Genomic DNA, 16,634 nt, shown 5'->3' on the forward strand with positions numbered 1-16,634 from the left:
ACACCACACACACACACATACACTACATATACACACCACATACACACAGCCCCACACATACATATACAACATACCACATACACCACAAACCTACTTACACACACCACACACATACCACACACACACCACACACATATATACATACACCACATACACAGACACACCACACATACATACACACATACCACACACACACACACACACCACACACTACATACATACACCACACATACATACACACCACACATACCACACATATACACATCACACAAACACACACATTATACACACCACATATACACACACACTTCCACATATACATACAAATGCAACACACAGACACACACAGACACACACACACACAGACACACACACACACACACACAGACTCATTGCTGTAGGCATACATGACCCCTAGGGAAGTGTTCAGGGTCTGGGTTTCTGGGATGTGATTAGATTGTGAGAACTGTGACCTAATTCATTGATTAATCCATGGAGGGGTCATAATTCAATGATATTTTAGGAGAGGCTAACTTTGAGGAAGGGGGTCACTGGGCTGTACCCTTGAGAGGAGATGCCCTTCTCCCCTGGCCCTTCTCTCTGCTTATGGTGCTATGGTGGAGCCTGTAGGAAGTGGGGTCTGGATGGCTGAAGTAGATCAGTAGGGTGGGCTTTGAAGGTTAACCTGCCTCTGGTTTTATTCTGCCTGTTCTCTGCTATTGCATTACTTTTCTCTGGGAAACATGAGCAAGAAACTGGTCACCCCAGATGGGGCCATAGACAGTAGACCAAAGAAACGATTCTACCCAAGTTTCCATTTGAGTTTATTGGGGTGAGGAGTTACTTAAAAGGAGTGTGGGTAATCCCAAACACTTTCATCACCTAAACGCCCCACCTCATGGATTCTGGATCGTGGAGTCCTGGCTTCATTTAGCTCGCCACAGTCCAGCATCTCCTAAGACTCTAATAGTTACTGGGCAGGAGGGAGAGGTAGCTGGAATCCCAGGTGGAGATATGGTGACCTCTCCTCCCTAAACTAAGGAGCATTAGCCACCCCATGGCCATTACCAAAGCATGACTGTCACCATGTGGTTCTGCACATTTCAGTATCATGACTACGGAGCCACAGTCATGTTTTTCTCCATGATGACCCAGAGGAAGTTAGTTGACCTCAACATCTATCTTCTACCTTATGTTCCTGCTACTGTAGACACAGCCATTCCTCCATGCCTTCCCTGTTGTGATGGACCAGAGTCTTTCTGAAGTCATGAGCCAGAATATATCTTTCCCATTTCTGGTAGGTCTCTGGCCACAACAATGTAAAATGAACTAACACATCTGGTGGGATTGTCTCCCCTTCCCTTGCTTCACCATGTGCAAGACAGAGTTTATCTACTCCTTTGAGGGTCATGTGAAGGCTCAGGGCCAAGCAAGCAGCAAGCATCCTGCTCAACCCAATCATCAGCTAACACCCATGCTTCAGGGAGTTGTTGAATAGTTAGCAAACATATGGACTTCAGAGGGGCGTTGAGGCACCAGCTCATCCTGGGTCTATCTGAAGAGGCTAGGTTCCTGGGACTGGCAGCCGTGGGATCTGAGAAGCAAAGGGAGACAGTGAGGTTGTTCTACATGTTCTAGAAAGCACTAGGAATCTGTTTCTGAGAGTTCTATAGGGACTATGAGGCTGTTGTAGAACATTTGGGACTGCAAATCCATCTCAGAATGGATGAGAGGGGATGGTGAGGCTGCTTCAGAATGGTCTAGAAGGTTCTATAAGAGGGACTGGGGTATAATTTAGTCAGTGGCATGTACACGTGCCCCTCTTCCTGCCAATTCAATAAATAATAAATGAATAAATATAGAAAATGTTTGCCTTGCCAGCATAAGGTCCTAAGTTTGATTACTAAAGCCATAAAAATGCCAGACATGGTGGTGCATGCTTGCAATCCCAGTATTGGGGAAGTAGAGACAGAAAGCTCTCTGGGGCTCTCTAACCAGTTAGTCTAGTTTTACTGGTGAGCTCCAGGCCAGTGAAAGACTCTATTTTAAAACAGGACAGCAGTCTTGAGGATGACCGTCAGTATTGTCCCCAGCCTCTACACACGTGTATGTACAATATAGACATTTAAAATTTTGTCCTAGAAAGCTCTGAAGGGAATGGTGAGGGTATTTTCAGAACATAGAGGAGCAATGATGCTGGACATAGAGATCCAGATGCCAGGGCATTGAGGATGGGGTGGGTGAAGCTGGCCTAGCACCTGCCAAGGAAGGTCCAGGTGCTCTGGGAACAGAAAGGGGTTTTCTGGCTGCTGGCACTGGGTTCTTCCTGACTCTGTGCATGTACAGTCCTGGGTTCCTTAAGACCAGATATCCTGACCTGGGAGTTCTACTGAGCAGTTTGGGGGCTTTTTGGGAGACTAGAATCTTCATATCTCTGAGTTGGTGGCAGGGTAACATCAGGTCTCATCAGAGACTGGAAGTAGGCAGAAGAGAGGAGGGTAGGTAGAGGCCACACCTGTCCTCCAGGGCAGAGGTAACTCATCTGTGGTGGGAGACAAAGATACCTCAGGACGCTGTAGTACTGTAATATCCTTCTGGAGAGAGGGGGGCCTACCGTGGAGTCAGGGAGTATCTGCCTTTTCGATCCAAGCCACAGTAGGAGTGAATGGCAAACCAGAGGAAGGCACAGAGCATCATAGCATATACCTGGAACAGTCAGGAGAGATGCCTAGGAGTCAACAGCCATCAACAACCCTGGTGGAAAATGTTACCACTTTCAGGGAAGTTTCTAGGATTGGGAAATGAAGGGCATGAGCTAGACATTGGGCCTCCTCCCTGGGTCAGGGGGCTGGTTCCTCACTGTATACTGGGCCTGGAAGATCCTGGTAGTACCACAACTAGAGCGTTGGCCTGGGGGCAATAACCCAGGGACTGCCTTCTATCTGGGAAGGGGTGAGACAGGGCAGGATAGAGGGAGGGCAAGAAAGGAACTAGTGGCTACCGTGAGGGCCAGACTGGTGCAGGTCAGGGTAGAAGCGATACTGTAGTGTGTCCACAGAAAGTTCCCGATGCTCTGGAGGCAGTCCTGGACAAAGGCAGTATGCATGGTTGTCCACCCTGGCTGGCCCTCCCTGTACAGTGTGCCCAGCTTCCCCCAATTCCACATTCTTCCCAGAAGCCCCTGGAGCTGTATGATTTGGTCAACCAGTGCTGAGGCCAGGACAGTCATGGTATGTACCTTCCCAGGCAGAACTACCGAGCACTCTGGGAAAGAGGCTTCATGAACCTTGAGACTGAGGGCATGGAACCTGTTTGTGGGGACAGTAGCCTACTCCCTGGGAGGCAGGTAGGACCTTCCTCTTTTATTCTAGCTGCCCTGAGCTCCTCCAGTGGGCCAGTGTTTGTCCCTTGGCAGTCCAGGGTCGGGGGATGTACTGCAGTCCCCTAGAGGCTGCTGTTAGTGGAGGGCAGAGAATCTGATGCTGCAAGTCTCTTCACTGTGGGCCTGACATTAATAGAGTCTCTTTAGAAACAGGGAGGTGACCATTGGCATCTGGAACATTCATATGTTGGGATTTTGTTGGGGATAGACTGAGATGTTTGGGGAGGGTGAGAATGGGCTGGGCCATGTGGAACCGCACAGGGTGCTCTATTACATTTTGGCAAGCCAGTGGTCCTTTTGGTCCTTACTGGCCTGAGCTGGCCTTTGCTTCTCTCCCACCAGGGATCCTTTGCAACCAGCTGTGGTACCGTGCCACCCTGTAGATATGAGGCAGGCACTGAACTATTTTGTATTTGGGACCTGAGGATCGTTCTTGGGTGGATGGGGCTCCGATGGGGCTCCCTGACTCTCAGCCCTGTCCCAGCAGGCCAGCTCCCTTCCCTTCTGGGCCTTGAGCCATTCCCCACCCTCTTGTTTCTTGGAGGGTAGCCAGACATGTCTCCCCATGAGATAGGGCTGGTTTGTTTCCAGAACAGCAGGGGGGATGGGACAAAGAGGGGGCTGGGTAGGGAGAGAGAGCCAGGAGGGGAGAGAGAGTCAAAGCCTAGCCCTCAGGGTAGAAGGGCTATTCCATGCCCTTACCCTAGTACTTTCTGCTCCTTCTGGGGCCCCTGGGGACCTTTTCCTATTCCCTCTAAATACCTGATCACCCTATTATGTAGAACCTTAGCTTTGAGCTTCTAGAAGCTTCACGGGGTAGGGTAGGGGAGGTTTTTGATGGCCCAGGGAAGCCTCATAAAGGAGGAAAGAGTGGGTGGGGCACATGCCTGCTGCTAGCTTGCAAAAGGGAGTTGGGCCTAGGGTTAAAGTCAGGCTGGCCATCCCATTAGTTTCCCTTCCTGTGGCCCTCTATTACTGGGGGGTGGGGGGGAGGTATATTCCAGAGACCCTAGGGTAGGTCCCAAGATGTGAGAGGACAAAGGGACAAAGAGGATGAGGATGTCTCTTCACAGATAGAACCTGAAGTGCCCAACCCTATCTGACTTGAGTCCAGAAGCCTTTATCCTCCTTCTTCTCACCTCTCTCATGGCCTCCTGTCCCTGACACATGATGGCTCCCGTGCTCGCCAGAAGCCCAAAAGGAGATTTCTTCCCACAACACAGAAACTGCAAGACAGACCAGGGATGAGCATAGAGTGGGCAGGACTGATTGATGGGAAAACTAAGGCAACAAACCACAAGTACTCTGGGTGATTCTGTAAACTGGGCTCCCCAGAGACCAGAGCCAGGGCTTAGGATAACAACTGCTCCTGGAAAAATAGCCACCAGTAGCTTGGCCTGGTGATAGAACAGCCTGGCTCTCTTAGAACCACTTCTCCTTACAGCAGGGCCCTGCTGCTTGCCTGGTGGCTAAACACCTACTTCCTTGAAGAATACCCAATTCCTTCTTGGAATTCTCAGTCCCTGTTGAACTGGGCCATTGCCCTTTTATTTTGCATTGGCCATACATTGGGTAGCCAGTCATATTTGGAGTGGAGGGGGGGTGGGTGGGAGCTCAGTCATCTACCCAAAATGGGACCTGCGTCCTGAGACCTCCTCGTGAAGCCTGGCCAGGATGGCTGACTCTACAGGATTTCTGGCATCCATTCTCTGGAGCACAGCAAGTATGACTACCCTGTCCCTAGCTCACCGTGTCCTGGATGACGGCCAGCTCCTGCCACCAGCTGCTAGATGGGCTCTTCATTGCCTGATCATACACGACATCATAGGTATCCAACACCGCATCCTCCACCTGCACCAGAGCATCATAGGAGGCAATGCCTTGAAAGAGACTCAGGGAAGCCCACATCCTGGGCCTCCTTCTCCAAGGACTTTCTTCCTACCATGGCAATCTTGTGGCTTGCCTATTGCCCTTGGGACTCCCAAAGATTAAAGAAGAGCCCAGCAAAGCTCAGCTACCCACCCTCAATGGTGGGCATCTCAGTAACTTAGAGTGGCATCCTGGTGCTACTGCTGGCCTGGATATAGGCAATAGGCCTAGCTTGCTGAGAAGTGTGGACAGAAGCCTGGACTAGTTCCTTGTTTCCCTAAGGTGCTTGAGGGTCTTTCTCCTGAACTACCCAGAATACTGGGAAGCTAAGCTCTAAGTCTTGGATCTGGGAAGGTAAAGGTATCTGGAGTCAGATACAGGTAGACAAAGAAGAGGAGAAAGGACGTTGGTCCTGCCTTTGCTCTACGTACAGAAAACCAAGACTGTTTTGCTCCTGTCTCCTAGCTCTGTTTCCCCATTCTGCTCAATCTCTACCCTAAGATGCCCTCCCCCAGGCCAAATATGTTTTCAGAGACAAGTTGGAATTTAATCTCTTTCAGGAATACATCCTGGATATGTAGGGCTCACTGGTCTCCTGACCCAGGACAAGTCCTCCTACTTCTTTTTGTCTTGAAGACCCCGAGTCCTCCCCACTCCCAGCCTCATGCCAGGCTAGCAGCCAGGTCACACAAATGGTTGTCCTAAATGGGTGGGGTGGTGTTGAAGCCTATGTGTCCTCTGGTCATTCATGCCTTTCAGAAAGGCAGGGTGTCTGTCCCATGGCTTGGGGTCCTCTATGGGCCTCATTCAACAGCTGCCTGCAGGTCATAGTGGACAGGTGGGCAGTTAGAAGTGTTTAGTTAGTCCAGCCCAGGCCCAAGGCCCCTGCAGGAGCCAGGGGAACTCCTTGCTAACTGCTGATCCTGGCACCGATTCCTCCCTCTCCATCCATGCAACAGAGCCAGACATCCCCATGAGTCATCCCAGCTCAGCCTGCCCCCGCCCTCCCCCACCAGAGGCAGGTGCCAAGCTGGCCTTGGTTGCTGGTCAGTCGAGCCCAGAGCCCTCTCATGGGCTCAGCTTCTTTGAGCTTGTGGGGCCACTGTGTCCTTAAGGGAGCAAATCCTGGGGAAGACTGAAAATGTCTGGAGCTATTCTGGAAAGGGTGGGGCAGGCACAGAAACAAGCAGGCCCACTTGAACTAGCCGGTTTTTGTAACACTACACTCCCTAGCACAATTGACTTTATTTCCCTCATGAGTTCTGCCACTTTTCAAGGATGTTCCAGTGCCCCGGGGCCCTCTGTCCACTGTCATTCCTACAGGACAATAGGGATGACATCAGCTGTAGAGCTCAGCTCAGCTTGGTTCTGCCCAACATCCCACCCCCGATGTGCAGAACAACAGAGCCCTGCCTAGACCTTAGGACCTGATCTTGGAGCTTTACAGACCAGGCTGGACTCTCTCTGCAGAGCCCAGCCCTGGAGCAGGGCATAGTGCATGGCCATCTGCACCCATTTTGGCCTCCAGGGTGCTCTGTAAGAGAGTGATCCTGGAGTTTTTCTTGGGAATAAGGAGGGTGGACCAGAGGCTTCCTATACCAGGGCAACAAGCCTCCACACCATTTGTCCAGGGGTCCCTCCCAACAGGAATACAGGCTGCAGGGCTGGCCAGCAGCTTCTGGGTTACAAACTCTCCCTTGTAAGGGTTTTGTCCAGTGTGGAGGGTGGAGGAAGCCCTGAGTGTATAAAGTCCTGAGTGGGTATTTGTTGTCAAGGACTACAGCCTCATGAGAAGTTGGCAAAGCCACCCGCTGTGTGAGTCTCACTAAGATTAGCTAAAGCCTGCCTTCTTGTCCAGCTGTATACAGTAAACCCTGTCTTCTTGTTTATCTGTATGTAATAACCCTGCCTCCTTATTCAGCTGCATATAATAAACACACTGAGCTGCTCATGGAAAGCAGACTGCAGTTTTCCCATCACAGAGCTCAAGCCACTGGATCCCTCCCTTCCTCCCTCTGTCCCTTCCTTTCTCTTTCCCTCTCTCTCTCCCTCCCTCCCTCCCCCCCTCCCTCCCTGTCCTTTATTCCTTTGTCACCCCAATCTTTCCCTCAGGCTAATCCCTGCAGCCCAAGTTATTTCAGATTGAGACCTCATGTCCAGGTACCACCCTATCTTTCTATCTGCCTGGGCTTGGTGACTCCCTTCCCCCATGTTTGCCAGCTCAGAGTGACACAGATGGGCTGTACAGCCAGGGCCAGGAGGACCCCCCCATGTGGAGCTGCAGGTGACTTGTGGACCAGCACTAGGTCCTGAGGCTACAGAGACATGCCTGTTTTATGCTTGATCTTGACATGAATTATTAAAGAATTCTAAACAATTTATTTTCTCCTCCTAGGGGACACTAGAAGATTGTGGCAAAGTGGCTCTGCAGCCACTGAGAGGGTGTAATGAATAGCCCTATCACTTTGCATTCATTGCATAGCAGGCTGAGCCACACTGCCATCCTCACCAACCTTGGATGCCTGCCAAGGCCTGTGTCCTGGGAGGGGGACCAGGAAGGAGCACCCCATTCTCACTTCATGCTGGAGCCTGTGTGTACAGAGACAGTTAAGGTCTCTTCTTCCTCTGTCCTTTATCCTCTTGTTAGACCCTTGTTTCAGGATGTCTTGGGGATCTTTCCAGGGAGGTTCAGGGGGACTAGGATAACTTTCAATGATCACCAGTTGACTCCTGTATCCTCTCTTACTCATGGGACTGGGGGTTACTGGGATGACCAAGTTTAAGGCTCTGACCTGTTTGGCCTGGATTGGCCCACCGGCATGAAGAGTGTGGATGACAGGAGGATGTTTGGTGATTCTGTGCAAGCTGTGCTTGATGTCACACACTACCTCATTCCAGCCCAGGACAACCCAGAACTAGGTCCACATTCCAGACCACCTGGGAGTGGAGTGGAGCCTGCCTGCCTGCCCCCTCCCTCCCTACCTCCCTGGCTCATCTATAACATGCGGTAAACCTCCAGCAGGGCCTTCTACTCTCCATTCACAGAAGCAGACTCAGAGGCACAGGAAGGCTGAAGGATGTGCTCAAGTCTGTCCTTCTACCCTTGATTTCAAACCCAAGATGTCTTGACCCAGACTACCTCCAGGTAGCTCACCAGGGCTCACGTGGGCCCTGCTGGAATTCAGAACTCCAAGATGGGTCAGCAGGCCAGAGTCCAGGAGGAAGCCCTACCCCACCCAGGGTCAGGCAGGGCTTAGAGAATTGCCCTAGTATCCAGTCTTATGGGGACTGGAGTAAAGGGCCCCTTACTTTTGGTAGATTAAGCCCTGGTTGTTGCTGCTGTCTGTTCTCTGGTCCCCGTGAGGCCCCTGTCCATTCTGGACCCTAAGATTAGGGCTCAGAATATAAACACAGCTTTAGAACAGGGAGATGGGCTGCAGCTGCTGCAGCCCAACCCAAAGCCAGCCCCTGATACCTGGCAGCTGTCTCTGCTGAGGCCACCCACGCCGTGACCCAGTCCTCCAGCCACCCGGACTACCCCTCAGTGGATAGGGAATGTTCCGCTAACATGTTGCTTGATTGTGCTGCCTCACGCAGAACTTCTGGACACCCATGCCTTCAAGCTATTGTGGGGCTCAACCCCCTTCCAGATCCTCTGGAGCATAGAGAATCTTTTTTTCCCTCTAATTTCAGGGTTGATAGGAGTCTTGGGGGATCTCCTCGGGCAGGGAAGACAAGCAGAAACTCTGGGCAAAGTGTCTGGCTAGTCCAGGTAGAGGGTCTTGGCTACACTCACCTGGGTGGGGTTGTGAAATCTCCAGAAGGCCACCTGCACCAGGATGCAGAATGACAGGGCAAAGCACAGGAAACCCTGGGGACAGATGTTATGGTCACTGCACAGCCAGATAGGTGGCCTGGGGAGGCAGGTGGGTAGATTCCTCAGCTGGGTGGGGCTGAGGTACAGGTTTGAACCCCATTCCTACTGCCTGGGGTTGGGGGAAGCTCTTTCTGGGAATTCCTACCCCAGGCTTTGTATGCTTTTGAGGACCTGTGGCCTAAGGTGCTACACTGCTTCTCTGAGAATGGCAGGGTTTTCCAGTGTGGTAGAGACCCCTGCCCACAGGAGACACAGTGACCCAGAAAGGCCAGGAAGCAACTCCCCATATCTGAAGCTCTGACAGCATAACCTCCTACCCTTTAAACATAAATGGACCAACATCTACATTTTATTTTTAAATTTACATGTATTATATGTCCATGTGTAGGGATGCCTGAAGAGGCCAGAAGAAAAGCGTTGGCCCTGGAGCCACAGGCTTTATGGATCCTGGGAACTGAGCTTGGATCCTCTGGAAGAGCAGGCATCCCTCATAACTGCTGAGCTGTTTCTTTAGCATTTCTCATACACCTAACCACCCATCCTTTGAGGTAGGAGGGTCTATGTAGCCCAGGCTGACCTTTAACTCATGATTTTCCTACCTTTGTCCTCTCAGTGCTATGATTACAGGTTTATGCAACCACTACGTTTTATTCAGTGCTTGTGATTGAACAAAGACGACATGCATGCTAGGCAAATACTCTATCAACTGACCCTTATCCCCAGCTGCAAACTTCCCTCTTTAAGGTAGGGAACAGCCACTTTATACAGGGAGCCTTCTGCTAGTTCTTTGTTTTGTTTCTGAAACACGTTTCCAAGGAGACCCTAACCTCTACAGCCTGATTCATCCAGAACCACAGCCCACAACCCCGGGCATAGGTTTGACACCCCAGAGAATGTGACCTTCCTCCTCTTTTTTGTGAGTTTCCTACCCTTCCTCTATACCACTGCATGAGTCTCTGTGGTTACCCAACTCCCAACCCTCACCCAGAGTGCAAAGAGAGCTATTTCACACACTCAGTTTTTTCTTCTTCCCTTTAGTTGGGCTACAGACTTCTTTCTGACTTCTTTACAGAAGCTAGTGGACAATGCAGATGTCTCCCCTAACATGTACTGGTACAAGTCCCTACATTTCGTGGGTAGTTTCAGAGGGTTACTCTTGACTAGGAATCCCGTTCCTCAGTAATGCCCACCAAATCTTATCTAGTGACCTCAGATCTGGTTACCCTAGAGCCTCTGCCTGGCGATCTTGACTATCAGTCAGCTGCAGGGCCATGCACATAGGTCTACCCACTATACAGAGGCCCCTGTGGCCATGGAACCCTCCGTTTCAATCACCTCCCCACTCCAAAGTGTCACTGGCTCGATGAATATGTCACTCTATGAATATGGGCAGTCGTGGCCTGGCTGTCTCAACGCAGCACCACTCAGGGGTAACCCCCATGAGGAAAAATGACCAGTATGCAGAATGGCCAGGGTGCTAGGAACAAATAGCCCATGTCAGGGCTAGATTAGCTCTACAAAAGAAAAAAGAAAAAAAAAACCTGTGTGGAAAGAGCTGGGGTCACCAGACTGGCCCTCAAACTTGGGTGGGTATGTGCTCTGCAGGAATGGGGAATCCCCCTCCCTGCTTCTTCCTGCCGGTTCCAGAGACTGTCTTAGAGCTGGCCCTGGGGTTGCCTGCTGCTCTGCTTTTCTTTTGCCTTTATCTCCTCCTCCTCTTCCCCCTCTTCCTTTTCCCCTTCCTCCTCTCCTCCTCCTTCCTCGTCCCCCTCCTCCTCTTCCCCCTCCTTCTCTTCCCCCTCTTCCTCTTCCTCCTCTTCCTCTTTGGGCCTTCTCTCTCCTCCACCTTTTCTTCCCTCCTTCTCTTCCTCCTTCATCTTTCCTCTTGCTGGCAATTGAGGGCTGCTTTCCCCATCTGGAAGCCATTCCTCAACTCTGCCTCCCAGCTGAGGCTGTGAGCCAGCCCAGTCCAGCCCTTTCCATAAACCGTTTCATTGCTCAAGAAGGAGTTTCCCCCTCTCGCCCCGCCCCCCCCCCGTCTCTGTCTGTCTCATCTGTTTCTGTCAAGCCTATCTGTTTCATCTTTAAGCTTCTCTCTCTCTCTCTCTCTCTCTCTCTCTCTCTCTCTCTCTCTCTCTCTTTCAGAGTGTGACTTTGTAACAGAGAGAGAGAGAGAGAGAGAGAGAGAGAGAGAGAGAGAGAGAGAGAATGAATATGTACGTGTGTAGAAAGGGTCTTAAGACCTGCATAGTGCAGAGAGAGGTTGGGCCAGACCTAACTGTGACCATTTTTTCTCTTCTCATTCTAAATGAAAATAAATGAATAAATAAACCCATAAACAACTTGAATTGGCTTCCTGCAGCCAGCTAATTCAATTCCCGAGTTGTAGAAGGCGGGGCAGGAAAGAGTAGGGAGGGGGCAGTGGGCACAGAGTTGTGTTGGGGGTTGTTTCCACTCCCTAGCCCCCTTTATGTGTACACAGGAAGTCACAGATCCATGATGGGGCACGCAGATGCAGACAGCACCCACCATGCACATAGGCACAAGCATAAACGTGCCCCAAAGAGACTGTGACCACCAGGGGAGCTCCCAGTGACCCTGTGGTGACTGAACTGGGCTTACTATCAATGGTGGGGTAGAGGATGATGGGCTGAAGCCAAATGTAGAGCCTGCACTAGGCCAGGAGTAAACTTGGGATCACAGCTCTGTACAGGAGTCTGGATGTGCCTTTTAGCCTAACCCACATAACAGTGCCGCACCAGGCCCTGAGTCTTGTTTGAGCGGTGGAACTGAAGCTTTGGAAGGCCTGCGTAGGTTCTAATGATCCCGGAATCCTTTGTCCACAAATCAAGCGCCAAGCAAGACATGGGAGGAGCTTGGAATGCTGAGATGGGCTAGGCTGAGCAGGAGCTGGGCCTCTTGGCCCACCTGTTTACTACAGTCAGCTTTACGGTCTCCTCGCTGACTATGGTGCCCCCTGGTGGCCTGATGTTATACTTGGGCGCAGACCTCACAAGCTGCCTTCTGCATACCCCTGCCTCCATTTTGTCTTTCCTTCATGCTTCCCTCTAGCAAGGCACAAATCCTCTGGGATCACAACCCACCAGCCCACAGTGACCTTTCCACTAGGGCCTGCATCTGGGCTCTAAATCTCCGTTGTCTTTGTTTAGTGCTTATTCATTGTCCCTGCCCTGCCTGGTGAGGCCTGAGCTGCCAGGTTCTACCTACTCCATCACCCAGGCCCACCCAGGACTGGCTGGTCCCTGCAGCAGCTCTAGGATGTGACTCTACCCCTGGTTCTGGAGACCAAGGGTCATCAGCAAATGTACTGAGCATGAAGACAAGGTTTCAAAGTGCAGTGTCAGTCTACCCAGGAAGCAAACCCCTCAGCTCAGGTTCCTGAGGGTTCCTGGATTTCCCTGGTTTCTCACAGGTAGAGTTTGGGAGCTCTGCAAGCAGGGGTGCTGGGATGGATGGAGGTGGGGGGAAATGCCTGGAATGGAGGGGCAGGTAAGAGAGCAGAGTGTCAGGAAGGAACTGCCCACATTCAGACGGCTAGAAAAGCCTGGATGGAACAGGAACAGGATGGCCATGGGGTGGGCCCTGGGAGATAGGATCTGGATTAACCATTGAGGGTTGTGGGGGCACACAAAGGAAACCATGTGGAGAAATAGATATAGCAGCAACAAGGGCTTTCTTCTTTGGGGTTGTGAAACTTCTCTTCAATGGCCAGGCAAGGACAGTAGACCTCTGACAGGAAGCCCAGGCTGCAGAAACGCCTATTGGGACATCCTGGTCCCTTTTGGTCTTCTAATGAGAAGTAGAATTCACCCAGTCCCGTCTCTAGACTGGCGAGTTATCAGAACCAAGCCCTGCTAAGGCTTTTTGAGATAACTCCAGGGCAGAGAGGGCTAATTCTCTCTTTCATGGGCCCTGAAGAACCCAGATGAAGGTCATTTGACTGGTCTAGGTAGGAGGGTCCTAACTGGGCAAGCGGAAGGTTCTAACTATGTAGGTGGAGGGACTCACTGGTCTATATCCCCTGACCTTTGCTTTTTTTCTGGATACTTCTGCTGGGTCAGACAGCTCCCTTGTCTCAGTCCTCTCCAGTTCTTGTCCCTGTCTGAGGTCTGGGAACCGGGGTCATCTGGCAGCACATAGAACTTACCGAAGCCATGAGGCCATGGGCTTCCCTCACAGTGGCTATGGTGCTCAGAGCTGCTCCCAGGCTCAGTAGCCCTGCTAGGCCGATTCCCACATAGAAGGCTGTGGGAAGAAAAAGGCAGAGGCTATAGCATGGGAATTGGGTATGGAGGTTGGATCTGAAATCTACTTTGGGAGTCACAGAACTAGAACTGACCTTCAGGGAGGTTCCAAACAGCACATATCTCTGGCCCCCAAAGAAGGGACATCCATAGCCCAATAGCCTCTGCCCTCCCAAGGCTGAGAAGGAAGGGGGAAGAGAAGGGAGCAAGCTAGGGGCTTTACTCTTTCCCTCATTTCTCCTACCCTCCCTGCCTCACAGACTATCTTTAAGCACATCCCCATACTTTCATGACAGGTGGCAGTGTGGAGCTGTACCTTATCAGTGCAGGCCCAGGCCCCAGGCTTCCTGCCGGAGGGAGGCCTAGTGCCTTGGAAGGCAGGGACAGGGGCTACCCATCCCCCATTCAGGAGCCTCAGTTTCTCCCACTTTTTCCTACTGGGTGGTTACCTCCCTAGAGTCCATGCATTCCTACCAGGAGGACTCTCATTAAAGTGGCCTTGCTCTTGTGGAAATGAGACACCCTGGCAGGTTTGGTCCTAGCTGAGAATTTTCTGCCCTCTGTATATGGTATTCTCTGTCAAGTCCCACAGGCCCGTCTGAGTGAGCCTCGGGAGATCCCTGCTCTGACAGCACAGATCTGGGGCCTGCCAAAGCTTGACCACTGCTATGGGGCAGGTTAATCAGGACAGGAGTGCCTGCTATTGCCTAAACCTCCCCACCTTTATTAGTCCAACCAGGACATCTGGGGCATCCTCTCCCTACCCCTAACCTCTGGCTTTTGCCCAAAGCCAGCTCCTTGGGCAGCCTAGGGCTGGGGAGTAAGGTCGGTTCCTCCCAGAAGCTTTTGGCCCTGGAGCCCTCCCACCTCCACTCCACAGTCATTTCTGGCCTCACTTACCCCAATAGCGCAGTGTTTCATAGGGGTTCCTCTCCAAGGATGCACGGCCAATCACAGTAAAGTGGTCTCCAAAGTGAGTGACAACTGCCATGGTGGCCATAGAGAGGCCCAGCAGCTGAGAGTGAAGTGGGCTCACCGTCAGCACTGGGGAGTTGCAGAGGCTCCTCACATTGACAGAATGTAGGGCCTGGGCTTCTTGGGCCCCCAGGCTGGCTCCCTCCAGCTTCCTGGGTGCATAGGAGCAAGGCAGATACAGGAGGCCTACATATTTCTGTGGGCAGGCACCCACAGACACCGTACTACACACACAGATAAGAAGGAAACACAGTTGTGCCAATTTTCTCTGAGGACCCAGGAACTCACATCAAACTGTCTTCAGAGACTCTGCAGTCTCTGTCCTGGCAGTCCTAGACCCTGGGTCCCAGGTAGCACCCCTTCTGGGTAGTCCCTGCATACTCTAAGCCACCTGCCAATCTAGGTTCTCTCAGGCTATTCACTGACCCTTGGGGTGACAGCTGTGCCTACAAGGACATCATATACAGATGTTCACAGTCCTCTAAGGGTGGCCACCAAGGACCCAGAACCAGTCTGTGGGACTGTGGTGTGCTCCACAGTACTGGAGGCCTGGGCATGCTGAACTATTTCCTCCCCCACCACCACCTACCCATCGACTCCTTCTGCCCCACACGCATGTTACCAAGACAAAGAAGTTGGTGATCAGTATCTGGCATTTGACAATCTTGATTCGATTCCAGCGCCCCATGGTGCTCAGCTCTTCTCTCTGCTCTCGTCTCCTCTCCTCTCTCTTCTTCCCTCCCTTCACCTCCCCTCTCCTCCCTTCCTCTTTACCCTCCTCCCTTCTGTGGTTCCCCAGTGGGTGGGGACCTCAGACCACAGCGGACACAGTAGGTGCTGCTGTGTCCTCCCATCTGTCAGCAACCCTTGTAACCTAGTGGCGGGGTTGGGGGAAGGAAGAAGGGCAGGCCGGAAGGGGGTAGTTTCTATACCCACTGTTGCTCTGGCCTGGCAAAAGACAACTGGGCTTTTGTAGGCACATGAGGCCTCCCTTTGGGTGGGCTGGGCCATGCTGCAGCATGGGGAGGAGGTGGAGTCTTGAGGGGAGCAGGAAGAGAAGGGCCCAATCCGTGGCATTGGTTATAAGGGTGGACTAACCTGTAACTGTCCAACTACATAAAAACTTGTAGTGCTTGAGTTAGACCTTGTGTCCCAAAGTCTTCCTGGGATTAATCCCCAAACAGGACTTCTGCAAGTGGCAACTGTGTCTCATGACCTGATGGCATTAACCAATTCATAACTAGCACAGAGGGGAAAAGTGTGATAGAGTCAAATCTCAGGAATGTCCAGGGGTTGGGCAAACAGGCATGGTGCATACATAGGAGTTTCAAGATGGAGGAAGTCTATGATATGATAGAAAAACAAAACAAAAATCAAAAAACAAAGCATGTTTCTCACAGCCAGCACCTGGGAGGCTGAGGCAGGAGGCTACTAGCAAGTTAGAGGCTAACCTAACACATGTAGTGAGACCCCACCTCAAAACACACAGGGTGGGGAGATGGCTCAGTTGAAGTGTTTGCCCTGTAAGCACGAGCGCCTGAGATCGGATACCCCAGAACCTATGTTAAAGAAGTCAGGCATGGCAGTGCGTGCTTGTAATTCCAGTGCTGTGGAGACACGGCATCATGAGACACGATGCTGATGCCTGGACTCACTGGCCAGCCAGGCTAGCCAGTGTGAAATAGCCTGTGTCAATAATTAGGTTGGATGGCTCCCGAGGAAGGACACCTGAGGTTAATCTCTGGCCGCCACATGCCTCCACCCACACCCTGTCCCAGGAACACACACATAAATTAAAACACAATAATAGAGAACCATCTGAATCGCTGTCAGCCACTGTTTGAAAAGGGAACAAGTGTTTGCTTACTTCAAATACTGGGGCTCCACAAGAGGGTCTGTGCCTCACTCTCCTAAGACTCTCTGTTCATCTGCAATAACACAGGATGATGGAAGTCATGGACTGGGCAGTGCTGCAGATTCAAATACATGTGGACCATGCTTAGTGGATTCTGGAGGCCATAACATGAGTGTTCTCCTTAAAACCTGGTTACATCTGGATCCATCCAAATATCTGAGGCTGTTTCTGGGTACTCAGCAAAGGGTGCATGGCTGCCTTTTGGCACCCTGTAATGTAGGGTCCTCCCAGCTAGGGGGCATCTTGGTAGGAATAAAGGTAACTGTGGAAGTGACCGTTGGGCCTTCTAGAAGCCAGTGAAATAGGGTTGTGTACTGGCTGTCAATGTTGGTGCTGGGAAGATGAACAAGT

General features: G+C 51.6%; 1 protein-coding gene across 8 annotated transcripts; it reads right to left on the reverse strand.

The window, feature by feature from the left end:
* Positions 1-800: 800 nt before the first annotated feature.
* Positions 801-15,114, reverse strand: Tspan32 (tetraspanin 32). Of its 8 annotated transcripts, none has more exons than XM_028771115.1 (9): positions 14,991-15,114; positions 14,294-14,408; positions 13,297-13,394; positions 9,048-9,122; positions 5,132-5,233; positions 4,522-4,608; positions 3,002-3,085; positions 2,615-2,706; positions 801-1,594 (listed from the first exon to the last, which is right to left on the reverse strand). In XM_028771115.1, the coding sequence occupies exons 1-9, from the start codon at positions 15,054-15,056 to the stop codon at positions 1,552-1,554; spliced, it is 762 nt and encodes a 253-aa protein (XP_028626948.1). In that variant the 5' UTR covers positions 15,057-15,114; the 3' UTR covers positions 801-1,551. The 8 variants fall into 8 exon arrangements, with proteins under 8 accessions (XP_028626948.1, XP_028626950.1, XP_028626951.1 ...); XM_028771117.1 differs by having other exon boundaries at positions 14,294-14,520; positions 14,991-15,082; XM_028771118.1 differs by having other exon boundaries at positions 14,294-14,592; positions 14,991-15,043.
* Between the last annotated feature and the right edge of the window lie 1,520 nt (positions 15,115-16,634).

The sequence above is a fragment of the Grammomys surdaster genome, unplaced genomic scaffold, assembly GCF_004785775.1.
Source record: "Grammomys surdaster isolate TR1022 unplaced genomic scaffold, NIH_TR_1.0 205, whole genome shotgun sequence".
Classification (NCBI taxonomy): Eukaryota; Metazoa; Chordata; class Mammalia; order Rodentia; family Muridae; genus Grammomys; species Grammomys surdaster.